Source organism: Cynocephalus volans, chromosome 8 (assembly GCF_027409185.1).
Source record: "Cynocephalus volans isolate mCynVol1 chromosome 8, mCynVol1.pri, whole genome shotgun sequence".
In the NCBI taxonomy this organism is placed as follows: Eukaryota; Metazoa; Chordata; class Mammalia; order Dermoptera; family Cynocephalidae; genus Cynocephalus; species Cynocephalus volans.
Window position 1 is genome coordinate 24,802,287 of NC_084467.1, and position 20,570 is coordinate 24,822,856.

Here is a 20,570-nt window from a genome sequence, read left to right on the forward strand (position 1 = left end):
TGGGGAGGAGGGAGAATGAGGGACCTCTTCACTTCCTAGGAAGAAGCCTTAATTCTCATAAGTGGTTGAGGTCCTCTGTGAGAAGATAAGCCGAGTCAGCCATGATTTAAGGATGCTGAGAACTTCAGACCAAAAGAAAAGTTATCCTGCAACCTGGTGACTGAGTATAAGTGTGTGACATCATCTCACTCATGGCTGTTGCTGGAGTCTGGATACAAGAGGATGAGGGGAGCGGGGAGAAAGGCTGGGGTGAGCAGGCTGTGCCAAGGCCCCAGGATAGAAAGGGTGCCCAGCCTGGGCCCTAGAAGCTCTCACGTTGTCCCTCCTCTCACTTCCCTCCTTGCTCTGTAAACTGTGCCTGAGGGACCAGGGGCAATTGGTGCAGCTCCAGCAACCCTTCCACCTGGCTAGAGGGAGAGGGCTGGCCTTGGAGGGGCTGGAGCAGCATCATCAGGGCAGCACCAGGACTGCTTGGCCCTCAGTTTTCCCACATCCCAGATGTGGCCGCTTCTGGGGTGATCAGCATCCTACCCATGGCAGTGAGCTAGAGAAGAGGAGGTCAGAGCAAGTTTGGGAGCTGGATGTTTCCACCCAAGTCCTATGCTTGCAGTTCCAGTGGCTGTCACCTGGCAGACAGCGGTGCCTGACGCCTTCCTAAGAACATGGAACCTCTCATGTGAGGTGAGAGAGATTTTTGTTAGGGCCCTATTCACCTGGCTCCTGTGAGCTGGGCCTTGGTGGGTGTTGTGGGGAGAAGTTCTGGATGAGTGTGAGGGAGCCCTGCTGGTAGCACAGCACTGCCCATCATGGGTATTGTAGGTGTCAAGCATGTATGTAGTGCTCTAGTAAAAAGCCTTTTCCCTCAAGAGAGCCATGTGAAGAGGCCACTGAGAAACAACGGGATATGGGTAAATACAGCTGAAAATCCAGGAGTTTGATAGAGACCATCAGGGACAAGTGCTGGAGGAAGCTGGGACATAATCAGGCTCCTGAGGTTGGAGGGGAGAGAGGCACTGAGCTCAAAGCCACACCAGCTGCTCCAGACCACATCCTCAATGAGCATCAGTCAACCGGGACAAATGCCAAGCCTTGCTGAAGCCTCCTGAAGCAACCTGAGAAACTTAGCAACACGAAGCCCCTCCCTCCTTTGTGTCTCCCACTGGCTTACTGAGGCAGTGTGTGAGGTGTCAGGGACCTTTGCTCTAATCCCCGCCCTGCCTTTATTAGCTGTGTGACCTTAGGGAAGATTTGTAATCTTTCTGAGCCTGAGTTTCCTCATCTGGAAAATGGAGAATTTAAGATATACCTCACAGGGCTGTTGTAGAGATGAGATAAATCATGTGAAACCCTTAGGCACTCACAAAAGGATATATCTTATTTATATTTGAATTAAGAAATTCTAAAGAACAATGTTGTCTCCTCTGAGCAAAAAGCATTGGGATTTGGACATTTACCCACCAGCTGTGTTGGAGCCAAGACGAGTTGGTCCGGGTGCCCAGGGTTGGGTAGGGTTGGCACGGGTGAGGAGAGAGGGTTGGCTTGGGAAGGGACTAGGTGAGCCATACCAGAATGAGGTACCGGGAGCGGTACTGCACGGTGCCAAAGATGCCCAGGATGACTGCCATGATGTGCAGGAAGTTGGCTAGGATGGGAGCCCACTGGTAGCCCAGGAAGTCAAAGATCTGCCGTTCCAGTGCAGCCACCTGTGGGAGAGATGGGCTGAGGCCAAGTTACCCCCTGACGGGGAAGGACAGGGACTCCTCCTGACCTTGTAGAGCAGGGGACAAGTTAGCATGGTGATAAAGCCCAAGTCTCAGAGCCATCCAGCCCCTCAGGACCAAAGGGATGCTGGGAGGTGGGGGCAAGTCTGTTGGGGCTATAGGGGGAAGGTCCGTAAGATTGATCATCACTTTGGGGTGGCTGGAGGGAGACAGGAGCCAGGGTTCAGAACACCTTCCTCCCTGCAGAGGAGATCCTCCCACCAACAGCTCAAGCGCCTGCCTCTTCCCCATGTGGGAAAGCCGGTGGGGTCAGGACCAGGATCCCAGCCCTGCCTGCCCCAACCCTGGCCAAGGGCTGACTCATGGCCCTGTAGAGCTCAGGGAAGGCCCTGAACCTGACTCACCTCCTCCCCAGGATACCTATCTGTAGGTTACCCTGGCCTGTGGGATCCATGGGCCACAGGGAAGGGATTTTTTCACTCCCTTCCCTGAGGGAGCTATGGTCGATTACAAAATGGCCTCAAATTCTTCCTCTTCCTGTTTCCATGCTCTTGGGTAGTGCCCTCCACATTAACTCTGTACTTGGTCATGTGACTTGCTTTGCCCAATGGGACTTTAGCAGACATGATGCAAGCAGAGGGTGGATAAATGCATGTGCACTGGAGCTTGCCCACTTGCTTCACTTGTAACAGAGACCACCTGTGGATGAGCCCAAGCTGACCTGCTGGGGACGAGAGGCCACATGGGAACCTGAAGCACCCCAGCTGGCAGCCAGTCAACCATCAGACAAGTAAGTGAGGCCTTCGTAGGTCACTCAGAGTCTAGGCAACCCATCAGCTGAACCCAGACACAGCCCAGACCAGAGGAATCTCCCAGCTGACCCACAGAATCATGAGCTAAATAAAACGGTTGTTTTAAACCAGGTTTTGGAGTGATTTGTTATGCAGCAACAGCTAACTGATACATATAGGAATCAATCCTGTTCCCGGCAGCCCCCTGGTTCAATCTTTCAGCCAATACACTCAGGAACAAAGGTGCCAAAGATATCTATTGTGTCTAACACCCCTTCTACTGGCGACAGGATCCATCTCTTTGTTTTGGAGAACCACCTCCGGCCACTCCGTCCATGTGGCTTGGGTGGGGCTGATCCCACTTCTAGTTTCTGGGTGGGCAGGTAACCCAGACCTAGCCAAATAATCAAAGACAGAGTGAGGGGTTCAGAGACAGGCACTAACCCTGTGCTCTGCTCCTGAAATCGCTTTGGATATTTGCTGGAACAATCGGGACCGAGCTGCTCTCTACCTGCTATGATACCTGAATGGTGTGGTGTCAGTTTGCAGGTGCTGGTGGCTATCTTTGCCACCTCAGGATAGCCTGCCCAAGGCAGAAGCCACAGCAGAGGGACAGAGGGATAGTGTGGGAGGAAGACTGAACAAGCAAGGGGAGTTTCCTGGTGACACTGCTTTAGGTTGTAGGATCTAGTCATGCCTAAAGCTAATTCTCCCTCCGTGTACTTGTGATTTCTGTCACTTCCAACCAAGAGTCCTAACTAAAATAGGAGGGAGAGAAGAGGGTCTAGCTGGAGACGGAGAGAAGATTCTGATAAAGCGAGAAGATCCCAGAAGCCTTTTCCCTGGTAGGAAGGCAGGAGGAGGTGGAGCCGATGTGCCCACACAGATGGCAATGCTTGGGCAGAGACCAAGGGAGCTGCAGGCTTGGGCAAGGGGCTGAGGGGGACCCGATGGTGCCAGGCCCAACCCTGGCACCTACCCATCTGGCTCCAGCCTGCCTCTTGTTGGTGAGTCCCCTCCCAGGGCTCTGCAGATTGTAAAGAGCTTTTCAAATTCATCTCTCACTGGATACTCCTTGGCAGAAAGGCAGAGCTAGGATCATTACTCATTTTGAGGAAAGGGAACATGAGGCTCAGGGAAAGGAGATGAGTTGTCCAAGGTCACAGAGCAGGTTGGTGGCAGAATAGGACTTTCTCTGCCACCTGTTCCATCTTGGCACCTACACACCACCTCTCCCAGTTGGCACTGGCCTGGGAGTCAAGAGGTGCGGGTTCTGGTTCAGTCTGCCTCTGACTCCTGGGTGACCTTAGGCAGGTCACTTTCCCTGCTGGGTCTCGGGCTCCTCTTCCATACACAGAAGTCACTGGACTAGACAATCTCCAAGGGCCTTTCCAGCTTTGACTTCACTGGTTTGCTGACCTTGGGAGAGAATCTCCCCAGGCTTGTTCAGGGCCCACTGTCATGGTCTCTCGCTGCTGTTCCCATCCCGAATATTCTTCCATTCTTCCCCCTTCCACCCTGACTGTGCCTGGCCTTGGGAGCCCTGGTGGTTTGGGATCCAGCTTGATGTTCTTGACTCAGATGGCACCTGGTCCTGGGGGAGAAGGTTCCCATTAGAGGATGGAGGAGGAGGTTGTGACAGAGTTGCCCAGGCTCATAGTTTAGCTGGGGAGACACCCTTCCTGAATATGTCCACTGAAGAGATGACACCACCTCCACCCACACCCTGCCCCAACTCAAAACTCCTCTCTGTTCTCTGTGACCTCATTGATAGAGTGAACATCATGGGATAATTAAAAAAAGAAGAAGAAAGAAAGCAGCAGCAGCTTTGCAGTCACTCAAATTCCAGCTCTGCTGTGTGAGTTAGGGCAAGTCACTTTCCCTCTCTGAACCTATTTCTTCAGTTATAAATAAAGAAGATAATTCCATCCCTGATAAGTTATTGTGAGGATATGGAGATGTCACATACATGAACAGACAACTAGACTTGATAAATGGTGACTGAAGAATAGAACACTTCACAGTCTAAGCTTCTCAGTTTGGCACTGAAGGCCCGTGAAGATCTGGCTCAATCCTTTATTCCCTGTCAGCTCTGCCTCCAAGTGGCTGAAACAAGAGTCGAAGTCCTACTTTCATTTCCTAATTTTCCTTTATTCAAGTCTTCCTTGGTCTTCAAAGTGCAGCCAATTCCCTCCTTTTGCAGGAAGACCTCCCTGACTTGCCCCCAGGGACCTCTCTCTCAAATGAACTCTCAGCCATCACTCCAGCCTCCCCTCCAACACTCATTCACTCATCCAGACCCACTTACCCACCCATCCAACGCCTGACATGCCTGCATCCATCCAGGCATCATAAAAATGATATGTTTATCATTTATGAATTCGCACAATGTTTGGTCTATGTCAGGCCCTATACTGGCCCTTGGATGCAGAAGTAAGTTGTGTTCCCCACCCTTTGGGCACTCAGTCTAGTAGAGGAGATGGATGGGAATTTAGATAATACAGTAGTCCCCCTTATCCATGGTTTTGTTTTTTGGAGGTTTCAATTACCTGCAGTCAACTGTGGTCTGAAAACATTAAATGGAAAATTCCAGAAATAATTCATAAGTTTGAAATTGCAGACCGTCCCGAGATGTGTGATAAAATCTTGCATTGTCCTGTCCCATCCTGCCCAGGATGTGAATGATCGCTTTGTCCAGCATATCCACACTGTACATGCTACACCCCTGCTGTAGATTGATTGAATTGTGTTCCCCAAATTTCATATATTGGAAGCTTAATCCTCACTGTGACTGCTGAGGGTGGGAAATCCCATTGTGATGGTTGTAGGGTGGGGCCTTGAAGAGGTGATTGGATTGTAGGACCATGCCATAGTGAATGGATTAAAAATGGTGGTCATGGGCTTGGTTCCGAGGGCTTGAAACGGAGAGTGCATGAGGAGGTTTGTTTGTCTCCCTCTGCTCTCTCTGCTTCCACCGTCTTGCAACGTGAGACCCTTGGATCACTGTAGTCACCACCAGATGGACTTTGGACTTCCCAGCCTCAGAAATTGTAAGTAATAAATTTCATTTTCTTTCCAAATTACCCAGTTCCAGGTATTTTGTTGTAAGTAATAGAAACAACACCTATGAGTCACTCAGTAGCCACCTAGGTTATCAGGTTGCCTGTTGTGGTATCACAGTGCTTGTGTTCAAGTAACCCTTGTTTTATTTCATAATGGCCCCAAAGCACAAGAGTAGTGATGCTGGCAATTTGGATATGCCAAAGAGAAGCCAGAAACTGCTTCCTTTAAGCAAAAAGGTGAAAGTCCTTGTCTTAATAAGAAAAAAAAATTGTATGCCAAAATTGCTAAAATCTATGGTAAGAACATATCTTGTAACCTGTGAAATTGTGAAGAAGGAAAAAAAAATCATGCATTGTATACATAGGGTTTGGTACTATCTGCAGTTTCAGGCATCCACTGGGGGTCTTGGTCCCCCCATGGATCGGGGGGACTACCATACAAATCAGTGTAGTCAGCACTGTAACCCAGGCTTGAATGAGGCTGTCTTTCCATCCAATGGTGAGTGCAGAATAATTTTAATTATTTATTTTTTTAAATAAAAAGATGACCAGTAAAGGGATCTTAACCCTTGACTTGGTGTTGTCAGCACCACGCTCTCTCAAGTGAGCAACCGGCCATCCCTATACGAGATCCGAACCTGTGGCCTTGGTGTCATCAGCACCACACTCTCCCGAGTGAGCAACCGGCCATCCCTATATGGGATCCAAACCTGTGGCCTTGGTGTCATCAGCACTACACTCTCCCAAGTGAGCCACAGACTGGCCCCCAGAGACAGCTTTAAATACATCTTTTTTAAAGTTGAGATTCAGTGTCTTGTAAATAATTTCAATACTAAAATTGATATTTTTTATTGGAAAACCAAGTCAAATTCCAAATGTATGTGCACTGAGGGAAAAAACAGCTTTGGGGATATTTTTACCTGGTCAGCCTGGTCAAGCTAGCTTCTTGAGTCCCTCCCCTAAGTGGGCTACTGTATGACTTCCTGGGCAACTGATCCCACCTCCCCTCATCTCCTGCAGGGAAGCCTGGCCTTCACCCCTGCCCAGTGATTTCTCTAAGATATAAATCTCATCCCAGCCACACAAAACCCCAGACAGACAGAATAAGTCCCGACCGCAGTCCCAGAGTGACATGAGAACGAGTCACCTAAGCTTCTCAGCCCTATCTTCATCCACTAAGGCCCATATTTCTGCATTTTTTTTTTATTTTTTATTTTAAAAGATGACCGGTAAGGGGATCTTAACCCTTGACTTGGTGTTGTCAGCACCACACTCTCCCAAGTGAGCCATGGACCAGCCCTCATATTTCTGCATTTTAAGTCCTACATTCCTGCCCACCGGTCCTCTCTACCCTTGGTCTCTGCTTTCTCCTGACCCAGCCCTCCCCCAGCCCCCTTTCATATGCACTTCCCAACCAGCAGTGCCCCATACCCTCAGCTCCTTCCTGGGGGCATCCTTCCACCCTTGCGTGTTTCACCCAAGTGTGCTGCTTTCCCCTGTTTCTCCTCTTTCATCCCATGTTCCTCAGGCCCAGGCTGATTTCAGAACTGTATGATTGTGTGCCCCTGGGGCTGAGGCCCTGTGGCTACACCACCCTCTCCCACTGCTGGCCTCAGCATCCACCAGCCTCCAGAGCTCACCCCTCCTTTGCAGATGAGTTTGGCCCATGCGTCATGCTGGTTGACTTTGACATCTGGGGCCGCGCTGTCCATTATCTCATCCTCCATGTCTTTCAAACACCTCTCCCTTGACCTTCACCTCCATTCCTCCTCATTGGCAGCCACCCCTTGGATTGTGTCATCACCTGCAGCTGCCGTGCCTCCAAAGTCACAGGTGGACAGCTTCTCTCGGACTACCCCAGCTTACTTCTCAACAACCCCAGGATGTCGGGTCCAGCCTGGTGCATGAGGCCCGGCCCCCAGCCCACACCTCTCTCCCAGCCACAGCCCCCTGGGATCTGCACATCCCTCTCGGCCTGCTGGGACCCCACGATCTCTGGCTTCAACATCAGCTTGGCCCAGAGCCCAAACGTTCATACTCCTTGGCCCCTTAGTCACATCTGTCAGGAAAAGCCCACACCTGGATAAGCCCAATTGTTAGTTTTCTCAGTGCTGGTAAAGCAGCCAAGTGTGACTGGAGAAAGTCACTCTATGGGGCGTATGGGGGCCACTGCAGATGCATAATCACCGACATCAAGACGGTTCCTGACATTGTCCCACAACCCAACTAGGTTTCTCTGGGGAACTCACTCTCTTCGATGACTACTGCAGATCTCCCTGTCCTCAACCCTCCAGGGACCCCCTCCACCCTCACTCTCAGTGATGACCTGGTCTCCCCCTCCCCGACCTGCTGCGTTTGGGGCACCGTTCCTCCTCCCCTCAAGGCCAGTCCCTCCACCTGCACTCTGCACCCAGCTCCTCCTGTCTTCTCAGGAGTCCACAGCATCCATGATCCCTTTTCTCTCAAACTCAATTTCTCCTCTCCCCAGAGCCCTTCCCACTGACTCCTAAACAAGCTCAAGCCGCTCTCATTTAAAAAAACAAAGCTCCCCACCCCCCTCCAGCTGACGCTCTTTCCGTCTCAACATGCTCATATCCAAAACTGCTTAAAAGGTCTCCATGCCCTCCCCCACCACTCAGTCCTCTGCCCACTATGATGCGGCTTTCTGCTTGGCCACTGAAACCATTCTCACTGAGGTCACGGGTGACCTCTGTGTCACTAAATCCAGCCGACAGATTTTGGTCATCTCCGCTGACCTCAACTGCCCTCTCTCTGCCAGCAACACTCTTCTCTGGCTTCTGCCCCCTGGCACTGTCCCAAACACAGGATGTCCAGATGTCCTAGGGTTTAGAGCAGGGCTGCATTAGAATCCTGGTGCCACCGGTTACTACACAACTCTGGGAAAATCACCACCCTGTACTTCAGTTTCTTTGCCAACAAAACGTATGATTCACATAGCTCCCTCACAGGGTCGTGAGGAGTCAGTATTGTCTGAAATTACATTCCTCTGCAGAACTCTCCACCTGCCCTGTTGCCTTATTTTTTCCCATGGCACTTTTGCCATCGGCTAACATGCTATCCACTCCCATTTACTGTCCGTCTCCTGCATTCAATGGCAAGCTCTGTGAGGGCAGGGATTTCTGCTCATGTTGTTCACTGCTGCATTTTCAGTGGCAAGAGCAGTGTCTGGCACACTGCAGACATGAAACATTAAAATAATTCTCCGCCCTTCCTGGCCACTCCCCTGATCCTGGTGCAGCCCATCATCCCACGAAGTCAGGCCCCTAAATATTAGTGTCCCCAGCCAAGCTTCGGTGGCTCACTGCTCACGTTTCAGCCTCTGGTCCCTTTATAATCAACGGTTCACTGGAAGGCTTATTATGAACTTAATACGCCCAAACCTGATCCACTTCTAGGGTTCTAGGCCCCACAATATGTCCAGCTGAGCTAGACCTATCGAGCCAGAAACTTACACCTTACATCTTAGTCTCCCTCCCGCTCCCTCACCCTGGTGCTCAGCTTGTCTTCAAGTCCCGGCTCTCTGATCTTCCGAGTCTCTCACATCTGGCCACTTTTCTCCAGCCACCTTCTCTCACCTGTCAATACCGAGCCCCTCCCCCACTCCACTTCAAGCCTAACCCCCCTCCTCTCCGGAGTGAAGCCTCCCCTGCTGCCCCTCCCACGCCCTTAGCTCCCCACCCCTACCCCTAATTATTTATTTATCAGGTAGCTGCCAGCTGAGGGGGATGCTGTTGCCATGGGAACCTTCAGCCGAGTCAGGGCTGCCTCTGTTCTCAGTAGGATGCTCTTGTCTGTCTAGACGCCAACCCTAGGAGCCCAACACCAGGTGGGGCGTGGGGGGTGAGGGATGAACAATGCAGATGGGCCCACCCCAGCCCCAGGAAGCTGGCTGCAGGAGAGGGCAGGGAGGGGGCTGGGCTCAGAGCCATGAAGCCCATCAGAAGCCTCCTGTGCCCAAGCCCTTGCCTGCCCATTCTGCAAATCAACTACTTTCCTGGCCAAAATTCCAGCCCTGTCGCCATAGGCCTTAGACACAGAGGTCTGGCTGTCTGGGGAATGAGGGAGAACAGTTTGGTCCATCCTGGTTCTGTCTCTCATACTGACTTGAGCTCACTGAGGGTGATGCTCCCCATTTGGGGTCAAGCAGACCTAAGTCCAGCCCCAGCTTAGTCACTGACTCACCATGTGACCATGGGTAAGTTACTCTCCCTCTCTGAGCCTCAGTTTCCTCACTGGCAAAATGTCCTGAGGATTCAGACAGTACATGTGAAGCCCTCAGCCGGCCCAGTGGCTGGTAGAGAGTTGGTGCTCAGTATATGGCAACAGCCTTTGCTGCATCCCCAAACTCAAGCCCCCCTTTTCCCAATGGATTTCTGAGGCAGCTGACAAAATTAAACTCGACTCAGCCCTTCATCCGTGAAATGAGCAAGTGGGACTGAAGCTGCAGGCGCAGAGCTGGAAGGACCCCTGGAGAGCCGCTGGCCCAACCCCCTCATTAAGGAGCAAACTGATAGCAGAGAGGGGCAGCGACGTGCCCAACAGGAGGGTCTCCTCATGCTTCCTGAGCTGTGCCCCCATCTCCAGGGGTCCATCTGGGGTCAATGCCATTTGAGCATGAGTTGAAATAAACACCCAAGAAGAGATTAAAAGGAACAGTTGGACTGGCCAGTTAGCTCACTTGGTTAGAGTGTGGTATTGATAACACCAAGCACCAAGGTCAAGGGTTCGGATCCCCATACCAGCCAGATGACAAAAAAAAAAAAAAAGTAAAAAGAAACAGAGTCACGGAGAGCAGGCGATCTTTGTCAGGGTCAAGGAAGATGGGCCTAGCAGAGACTCAGTCCACTGAACAAATATTTCTTGAGCACTTACTATGTGCCAGGCCCTGGGCTAGGCTCAGGATATATGGCAGTGAACAGGCTGGTGTGGCTGGTGTGGCTCCTGTCTCAGAGAGCTCATGTCTGGAAGAGCTCAAGTCCAAAGACAGATACCACAGTTCTCTAGGAACTGATAATGGGGGCTTCTCTGCCAGGTTCTCCTCCACTGTGTGGTCATTCTCCCAGACCCCCAACACACACACACACATACACATCTCTATCCCAACCTGGGTCCCACTGGAAAATGGCCAAGCCTACCACTATTAAGGGAAAAAAAAATCAAGCTGCAGAACGATATGATTCTATTTGTGTAAAAAAACGAAAGCCAAGCCAAAAAGAAAGACACCAAATATGTGTGACTGTAAATGTAGAATCAACAACAGCCAGGAAAAGACAAAACAAATGGCTCTGAGAAACTGTCTCCAGGGAGTGGGAATGGGGAGACGGGGAAGCTTTTACTTTTAAATATACACACTTCTGTGTCTCTGAAATTTTTTACAGTAAAGTTATACACTTTTAAAAGTTTAAAAAAAAAAAAACAAAGGTTTTAAAATTTTGCTTCATTGTGGAGCCAGGGGAAGCCAAACCCAGCCTCAATTAGGCAAGCTGCCACCACCACCCCAGGTGCCGCTGGGGTCCTGAGGCATGGAGCTGGGCAAAGCTGAACCCAGCTGCAACCAGGTAAAGAGCACATCAAAAACACCATTTCCACATGGGCAGCCCTCCATAGCCACCTCAATTGCCACAGCTGCTGCAAAAGTGGCTAGTCACAGCCACCGTGCAGATGGCATGCCATACTCTCAACTCCACTGACACAAGGAGAGGCACCAGCAGCGACCAAAAAAAAAAAAAAAAAAGAAAAGGTTCTCTCTCTCCACAAAGCACACTCCAGAGTAATAGAAGCATCTGACTCATGATAATAGGGGAGGACTTGATCACACCTGTCTTAGTACTGGACAGATCATCTAGGCAACAAACCAACAGAGGAACAATTAATCTATCAGATGGAGAGAACAAATCTATGGTTATTCGAGGGGGGAGGGGAGGGAGAAGGGGAGGGGAAGGGAGAAGGGGAGAGATTGGATAAGGGGCATAAAGAATAAGTATGCTCTGTAACCATGAATATGCTAATAAAAAATTTTTTTGCTTCATCACTTAGACGATATGCAAGAGCACTAGGACCTGAAGTCTCCTCTGATGCAAATGTGCTGTGACCCTGAGCAAGTCTCTCCTCTAGGCCTCAGTGTTCTCATCTGTACAATGGGGCCTCTGTAGCTCCTCTGGGCCTCAGTGTTCTCATCTGTACAATGGGGGCCTTTGTAGCTCCAAATCACTGTCTAGGCTTAGCATTGCTGTGGACTTCCTGCCTGCAGGGGACTGTGACCTCTGCAGAGGACATAATGACCATTCTTTCCCAGACTCTGGCTCTGTCAGCCCTTGATACAGCCTGTCCCGATTCTGTCTGTCCTCACAGCCTTGCTTGCCACAGCCTGACTATACCCAGATCCATCACCTCCCTTCTCTGGGTTCTGCCAGCCAAGGGTACCCTCTCCCCACAGCCCTGGTGTGGTTGCTTTGATATGGAGCAGTCACCCAAGTCTTCTAAAGTCACTCAGGATATGGCAAAGCTCTGATCTCAGTCCTGGTCTCTACACCCTCTGCTCTTCCCACCCACCAGATGTCTCTCCATAGGGGACAGAGCAGGGGGTCTATCATGAGTCCCCCAGCCCAACCTTCAGACTGCAATGATGTAACAGCTCACATTTATTTATCTCCTAGTTGAGCCAGGCAGTGTTCCAAGTATATAACATCTACGAGCATCATTCAAAAAGTTCATGGAAAAATAGGATCAAAATAACATGAGTCTTTCCACGAACTTTTAGAAGTACCCTTGTATTCATTTATTCGTTCTACAAACACTTCTCAAGGGCCGTTTGTGTGCTAAGTCCTGAGGACTCAGTGGTAAATATAGTGTACCCAGCTCCTGTCTTCCTGGGGATGATAGCCCTGCCTTTACCCTTCTCAGTGCAGACACCAGTAACTTCTATCCCAGCCCAGACAGCCAGGAAAAAGGAAGGGGGACAAGAAGACAGACATTCGTTCCCATTAGGAAACAAAACAAAACAAAAATCTCCCAGAAGGAGATCAATCACTTCTCTCAATGGGTCTATCCTAGAATACTTTACTGAGCAATTATTGTATATTAAACCTCATAGTCACGTCGCATCTCTTAATCCTACTCCCATTTATAGGTGAGGAAACTGAGGCCCAGACATGTGGAGAGGCTTGCCGAGGGGACACGTTAGTGCTGAGACTCAAAGCAATCTGTTTGGGGGCCAAGCCCTCGCTCTTCCCTACCACACCGCTACGGAGACTGCACACCCCAGGATTTGGGCATCCCACCCCTTACAGCCCTGCTGGAGGGGCCTTCCACTCTGCAGGGGTAATCTCCCTCCACCTCAGGTCTTCGTACCCGCAAGCCCCCAGACTGCCATCTGTCTTTCCTCACGTCCTCCTGCTGTGGCCCAGCCCTCTCCCTCCAGCTGGGCCTGGAAGGGCCAGGGAGCAGCTGGTCACTACCTTCCGCATAATTAGCCCTCAGAGACCAGCTTGGAGCTGTTAGGGAGGCCCAGGACTGTCTCGGACGGCTGATCAGCCAGCCCTGGTCCTGTCAGGAGGCAGCGGCAGGGGCCTGGCCCATCTCCATGGCAACCTCACTCCTTCATCTCAGTGACCACTGACCCATCCCCACCCCTTCCCCCTCAGCTGGGGGCTCCACAGGCCTCTTCTGGGCTGATCTATCCCACTCTACCTCTGAGCTGGTAGCTCAATTAGAACAACACTGCCTCGTAGTGGTCTAATTACCATATATCTACATTAGTTTGCATAAATCTCGGGCCAAGGAGCCCAGGGTGCTACCGAGGGAATGTCTAAAAAAAAAAATCAAAAGTCCCTCCATCCCATCAGGCCCATCTCCTCATTGACCATCTGGTCCAAACCCACAGGGTTCACAATGGGAGGGAGTGTGGGGCAGTGTAGAGACAGTCCTGCAAGCCAGTGACTGCTTGTGACTTAGTTTCCTTCTCTGTTGATGGAGACAAAGATGCCCACCTTATAGAGGTGCTCCAAAGACTGAGGGGTCACCTAGATTCATTCCCAAGCCCAGGCCTCCCCTCACCTCTTGGACTCCCAATCTCTATTCCTGAGCTGCTTGCTTTCTGCCTGTGGGGCAGGCCACAGGCCCTGAAAACCCACAGGAGCCTACTAGAGCCTGCTCCTTGGATCCAGGGTTACTGTGCCACTGCCTTCCACCAGACCCTTCCCCTCACTAATTTCTGGGTTCTGGCAGGAAATGGACTAGCAACTGGAGGCTACCAGCTTTGCATGTTTGATCTTTGACCAACACCCCCTCATCTGGGCTTTGCTCTCGTGCTGGTGCCTTACCGTGGAACAGAGCACATCTGACCCAGCTCTGGCCCCCGGCACCAGCCACTTCAGTCTAGCTTTTGGAAAACCAGGAGAGGCAGTCTAGGGTAGTGGGGCAGGACGCACTCTGGAGGCAGACTGCATGAGTTTAGATCCCGGCTCTGCCATTCACCAGCTGTGTGAGCTTGGGTTTATCGCCCACACGAGCCTCAGTTTCCCCATCTGTAATATAGGGATAACAACAGTCTCCACATTTCCTGAAGCTGTGGAAATTAAGTGAGATAATGTGTCAACTGCCTGGCTTAAAGCCCTCCATAATGTTAACTAGTATTATTAAAATAATGATAATAATGAGAAAAAAACCTGGGAGCACCTGGAGGGTCAAGGATGACTATACAATGGAGGCGATATTTAAATCTGGCTTAGAATTGACTATAGTAATAAAAGACTGGAAACATTCCAGATGTCCCTCAGAAGAGGACAGAGTAAATTATAATACCTGCACAGGATGGGACACAATGTAGCCATTGCAAGGGGATGTGGAAAGAGGGCAGAGCCATGCGGTGTGATAAGGCAGGCTGCAGCAGTAGCACGCCACCTGAGCAGTATGATCCTGTTTTTGTGCAAAAGAGAAAGAAAAGAGAGAATCTATTAATTCATTTTCTCTGGGGAGTGGGATTACGGGATTCAATCAGATATATTTCTGTAAGGTTTTTACTTGAGGAGTAAAATTTTTATTTATTTGTTTATTTTGGTTTTGGTGGCTGGCTGGCATGGGATCTGAACATTTGACCTTGGCGTTACCAACAATACACTCTAACCATCTGAGCTAATGGGCTAGACCTGGAGTAATATTTTTATAAGAAAACAAAATAAGAAAGAAAAAAAGAAAAGAAAAATAAATAAAAAAGAAAAACAACAGAAAACAAAATAAAGGCATTATAAGACGAGATTGATAGTGGACACATGAGCATGGGTGAAAACCCTGAGCTGTGGGCAGGTTGACCAGCTAGGACCATGGGGTTTCTTGGGGTGTAACACTTTCAAAGACAAAACCCAAAAGGCCCGGAAAAACTGGGAAAAGTTGGCCACCCTAGATGTGGGAGAGTATGGACAACTGGGGACCTGGGGCAGCTCTGGATGCAGTGAGGAGTGGCAGACTGAGAAGAGATGCGCTGGACCTCAGACCCTAGGCCTGGTCCCTCGGAGGCAGGGAAGGTTTGAGAAGAGGGATGGGGAAGCTGGGTGCTTTGGGCACAGTGCTCTCTTGCTAGGGGAGGAAGATGGGCTAGAGGTGGGTGATCAGGGGAGATGCTTGGGCCTTTTTTGGCAAGCTGAGGACAGGGCCCAGAATACTTCTACACACCTGAGGTCCCAGTCTCCCAGGACCCCCATGTCTTGGCAATGCCCACTCTACCTCTGCCCATGTCCTCATGTCCAAACTGTTGGGGTATTCCCAGTCCCATCTCCCAGATGCTGGGACCCCCTACTATAGGCTCTGGAGTGGACAGCAAAGGCCTGGGAAGAAGGTGCCCTCCAAAGAGAAGCACTTAAGACACGGGGAGGGGAAAGCAATACAGGCAGAGAAAACTCAGCAAAAATAAGGCTCCCCCAGGAGATGCTGGCTGCAGGCAAATGAACATTTGGATAAATAAAATGGTGATTAATCAGATCCCCTGATTAAGTACAATGAACAACACCTCATAATTAAGCCAAAAACTCATGGCAGAAAGCACCTTAATGGAGGGGGCACTTAGGCAGAGAGAATTAATGAAGGCAGTGCACAGAATTTGGGGAGTGACTAGAAGGATGAAGGTGGGGTGGGAAAGACCACCATGAAAACAACCAGTTGACATCTGCCCATGATGGGACTAGGGCCAGCGAGCCCAGTAGTTATCACCTCAGGCTCTGGAATCTGGCAGATGCAGAACTGAGTCTCAGCTCTCTCAAGCTGTAGATCTAGGAAATCACCTCCTTGAAGCCTCAGCTTCCTCATCTGTAAAGTGGGCATAATAATACCTAACTCCTGGATGTGTGTGAGGACTCAGTGAGGTAACGTAATAACAGGCTTTGCATATAATAGGTGTTTGATAAATTATCATGGATTGGACAAGCCACTTCCCGTCTCTGGATATTAATTTTTCATTGGCAAAAGGAGACTAATAATGTCCTGTCTTCTGCACAGAGAAGTTGGAGGATCAAGTAAAATCATAACCATAAAAGCAACTTATATACTAGCATGTGCTTTTTAAACTGTAAACTGCTGTGCCCACATCTGTCATTATCAGGATAATTACTAAATCCTTGGTTTCACACCAAGGTCAGAATTTTGCTGTTTGTTTCCCAAGAAGCTGAACAGTGTAGTGGTTAAATGTGTGGCGTAGGAGCCGGACCATCTGGGTTTAAATCCTACTTTTAACACTTACTAGATCTATGACCTTCAGCAAGTCATGTAACCTCTCTGTTCTTCAATTTCTCCATCTGTAAATTGGAGATGATGATGACAGTAGCCATTTCATGGGGTTGTCATGAGGCTTAAACAAGGAAGTATGTATGAAATGTTCAGAACACCGTCTGGCTCATAGCCATGTAAGTGTTAGTTGTGATGACTGTTCCCTACAGTTCAGACTCTGTGCCTGGGTCCCCCACAGGCTCAGAGGACTCACATGCTGAAGAAAAAGGGACCACCATTGTCCTAATGTGCAGACCCCTTCGTGGCCAGGTGGCACCTTCCCCAACCACACCATCTGATCTAGCAGCTGCCTGGCTCAACTGGGCCACTGCTCCACTCATGGACACTGACCCTGTGTCAGGCCTGTGCTGGGGGCACAGAGGAACGGCCCCTGCCTTGCCCCACAGCATGATCCCAGTGCATAGGGACACAGATGACTGGCTTCAAGTACTAATGTTACACAAGCCCAGAGAAGAGAGCAAGGACTGAAGATGACACTGCCCACCCTCCAGGGACTAGTACTGAGCCCGCCTTGTACATGCTGTTTATGTCCATTTCATTTACTCTTCTCAATACTTGGAGAGGTGTCATTTTACAAATGTGGAAACTGAGGCCCAGAGAGGTGAAGTAACAGGCCCCAGGTCACACAGCAAGTAAGTGGCAGAGGCAGGATTTGAACACAGACCTGGAGGCTCCAAAGCCAGTCTGCCATCACCTCATACAATGATACTTCAAAAAGTTCATGGAGAGATTCATATTATCTTTCGATTCTATTTTCCACAAACTTTTTGAAGTACCTTTGTATTTCCCCATTAGCTCTTCTGGTCCATGAATGGCTGCTGGGCCCCAAAAGCATCACCACCATGGCCTGACTCCCTGCACTGCTGAGACTAGAAACCCTCCAGTGGATCTGCTAGTGCCACCAAGGATGGCTGAGACGTGTTTTATTCAAACCCTGGCTCTGTCATTTATTAGCCATTGGACCTCCTGCAAGTGTTTGAACCTCCCTAAGTTTCAGTTTCCTTATCTATAAAAAGGAATAGAATAAAACCTACCCCTTGGCGTTGTTGTGACATGAAAGGACACAAAGCATGATGCCTGGCACAGAAGAAACATCCAATCAATGCCATTCTTTCATCTCCTCTGAATCCGATTCTCTCTTCCACTCCCCACCCCACTATCCCCCCGCTTCTGGAAACTTGTGTTCCAATCTAGCTCTGCCTCTGCTGTCTCATTCCCGCCTCCTTCCGTGAAGGTTCCTTTCATTCTTTCTAGAGGACTTTCTTCCTTGCTAAGAAGACAAAACATAGAAAGTTCTTCCTGTGGCCGGCCCGTGGCTCACTCGGGAGTGTTCGGTGCTAGTAGCGCCGAGGCCACAGGTTCGGATCCTATATAGGGATGGCCGGTGCAATCCCCTTACCGGTCAAAAAAAAAGATCCCCTTACTGGTCATCTTTTTTTTTAAAAAAAAATAAGAAAGTTCTTCCTGCAGCCCTTTTGCTGTCTCCACAACCAGGGTGGCCTACCTGCCCTCGCAGCACCCTGGGAGTCAAGACACCAAGCACAAAGACACCAAAGCTCACAGGACCCTGCAATTAACTCGAGGTTCACCCACAGGCCTATGTGGGGGCCCCTGGAAACCTCTGATGTAACTATGCTGTTCGTTGGGCCACAGGGCTCCCTCAAAATGCTCCCTTGAAGTTAACCCAGCCTTTGAGAATGGTCAGCCCTGTCTATAGCAGATGTGCTCCAACAGACACTAGAGAAGATGCCTCCCTACAAAAATCTCCTGACTTTCATGGACTCTGGCTGTTCCTGCTCCTCAACAGACTCTGGTGTGGGTCTACAACGTCCTGTCCGACTCCAAGAGTTATGATCTTGAGACCTTGGGCAAATCACACTGGACTTCAGTTTCAGGGCCTCAGTTTCCTCATCTGTAAAATGGGAATTGTAATCCCTATCCTTCTTGCCTCCCAGGTGGTGGGGTTGGATCCAATGGGATAACTGACATCCTGGGAGCCATCAAGTTCTCCCTTCACAGGGAAGACCCCCTCCCTGTGGCTTGAAAAGGAAGCCCGTCCCACTGGGCCACCACTGGGCCAAGAGAAGCAGAGTGCAGGTTCTGCCCCCTCCCACCTGAGAACCCCAACAGCAGAGTCCACCTTCACGGAGCCTGCTGCAAGAGGAATCTCCTGGAAGTCTATTTTATCTTAAAAGAACAAGCACCCAGCATTCTACTCTGAAACAGAGCCCTCCTGTTTCGTCCCCCCAAATTCAGGATAAAATGATGCTCCAGAGAGATGCATTTTGTCTTTATCCTGTGGCTTAGTGCCTCCTCCCTACAAGCCAGCAGTTGCGAGAACTGCAACCTGCGAAGCCAGCCCTTCCCCACAGGTCACACAGCTAGAAAGTTGCTTAACACAGCTGAGCCCATTTCCTCATCTGAAATGAGGATCATCTCTAATAGAACCCAAGTGTGTGGGTCAGGCCAGGGGAAGTCTGAGAGGAGCAAGTGAGGAGAAAGGGTCCAAGCCTGCGGTCAGGGACGTGGACTGCTAGAGTCATTGCAGGAAGGGCCCTGAGGCTCTACCAGCCATTATGAGTCCTCATTCTCACCTCATTTGTCCAACTGATAAATATTGACTGAATATCAGTCACAGCACTAGACAGTGGAGATAAAGCTGTGGGCAAAAGGAAAAACAGACCGGCTCCTTTCATGATATAAGCACTCAACAAAACAGGAATGGAAGGATTTTTCTCAACTTCGTAAAGGGCATGTATGAAAAACTCATAGCTGACATCATACTTAATGGTAAAAGACTGAAAGCGTTCTCCGAAGATCAGGAACAAGAAAAGGATGTCCACTCCCGTTAATTCTATTCGACATTGTACTAGAGGTTCTAGCCAGGACAATTAGGCAAGAAAAAGAAATCAAAGACATCTGGGTTGCAAAGGAAAAAAGTAAAACTATCTCTATTTGCAGATGACATGATCTTGCATATATACGGAAAAACCTAAAGAATTCACAAAAAACTATTAGAGCTACTAAATTAGGTCAGTGAGAGTGCAGAATCCAAGCTCAATATACAAAAATCAGTAGTATTTCTATACGCCAGCAATGAACAATCCAAAAATGAAATGATGAAAACAATTTCATTTACAATAGCATCGAAAAGAAGAAAATACTTAGGATAAATTTAACCAGGGAGGTGCAAGACATATATGCTGAAAACCACAATACATTGTTGAATAAATTAAAGAAGACTTAAATAAACAGAAAGACATCCAGTGTTCACAGACTGGGAGACTTAATATTGCTAAGATGGTAACACTCCCCAAATTGATCTATAGATTCAATGCAATCTCTATCAAAATTCCAGCTACCTTTTTTGCAGAAATGGATATGATGACCTTAAAATTCAAATGGAAATGCAAGGGAAGCTGAATAGCTAAATAATCTTAAAAAAGAATAAAGTTGGAATACTCACACACCCTGATTTGAAAACTTAGGACAAAGCTACAGTAATCAAGACAGTGTGGTAAGGTAACACCAAGATCACGGGTTCAGATCCCAGTACTGACCAGCTGCCAAAAAAAAAAAAAAAAATAGTGGTAGTGGCATAAGGATAGACATATAGATAGAATAGTCCAAAATAAACCCATGTATTTATGGTCATTTGATATTCAACAAGTGTGCCAAGACCATTCAATGGAGAAAGCAGTCTTTTCAACAAGTAGTGCTGGGACAACTGGATATCCACACGCAAAATAATGAGGCTGGACTCCGATCTCACACTATATACAAAGATTAACTCAAAATGGATAAAAACCTAAATGCAAGAGCTAAAACTATACAACTATTAGAAGGAACCATACATATAAATCTGCGTGACCTTGCATTAAGCGACAGTTTCTCAGTTATGACGCCAAAAGCCCAAGAAGCCAAACCCCCCCCTCCACAAAAAATTAGATCAATTGGACATTGTGAAAATAAAAAGTTTCATACATCAGAGGTTTCGGTAATGGGCCACAATAATCAACCACATTGTATATGGACAAAATAAAATTAAGAAAAAAAAAAGTTTCATACATCTAAGGACACTATCAAAAAGTGAAGTCAATCCACAAAATGGAAGACAATATTTGCAAGTCATTATATCTGATAAGGGCCTAGAATCCAGAATATATAAAGAACTCTTACCATTCATCATAAAAAGATAA

General features: G+C 48.9%; 1 protein-coding gene across 1 annotated transcript in view; it reads right to left on the reverse strand.

The window, feature by feature from the left end:
• NKAIN1 (sodium/potassium transporting ATPase interacting 1) overlaps positions 1-20,570 on the reverse strand; it is a 45,472-nt gene that overhangs the window by 4,741 nt on the left and 20,161 nt on the right. Inside the window, exon 2 of the mRNA XM_063106380.1 lies at positions 1,566-1,703. Coding sequence (XP_062962450.1) covers positions 1,566-1,703 — 138 coding nt within the window. The remainder of the gene's footprint in view (positions 1-1,565; positions 1,704-20,570) is intronic.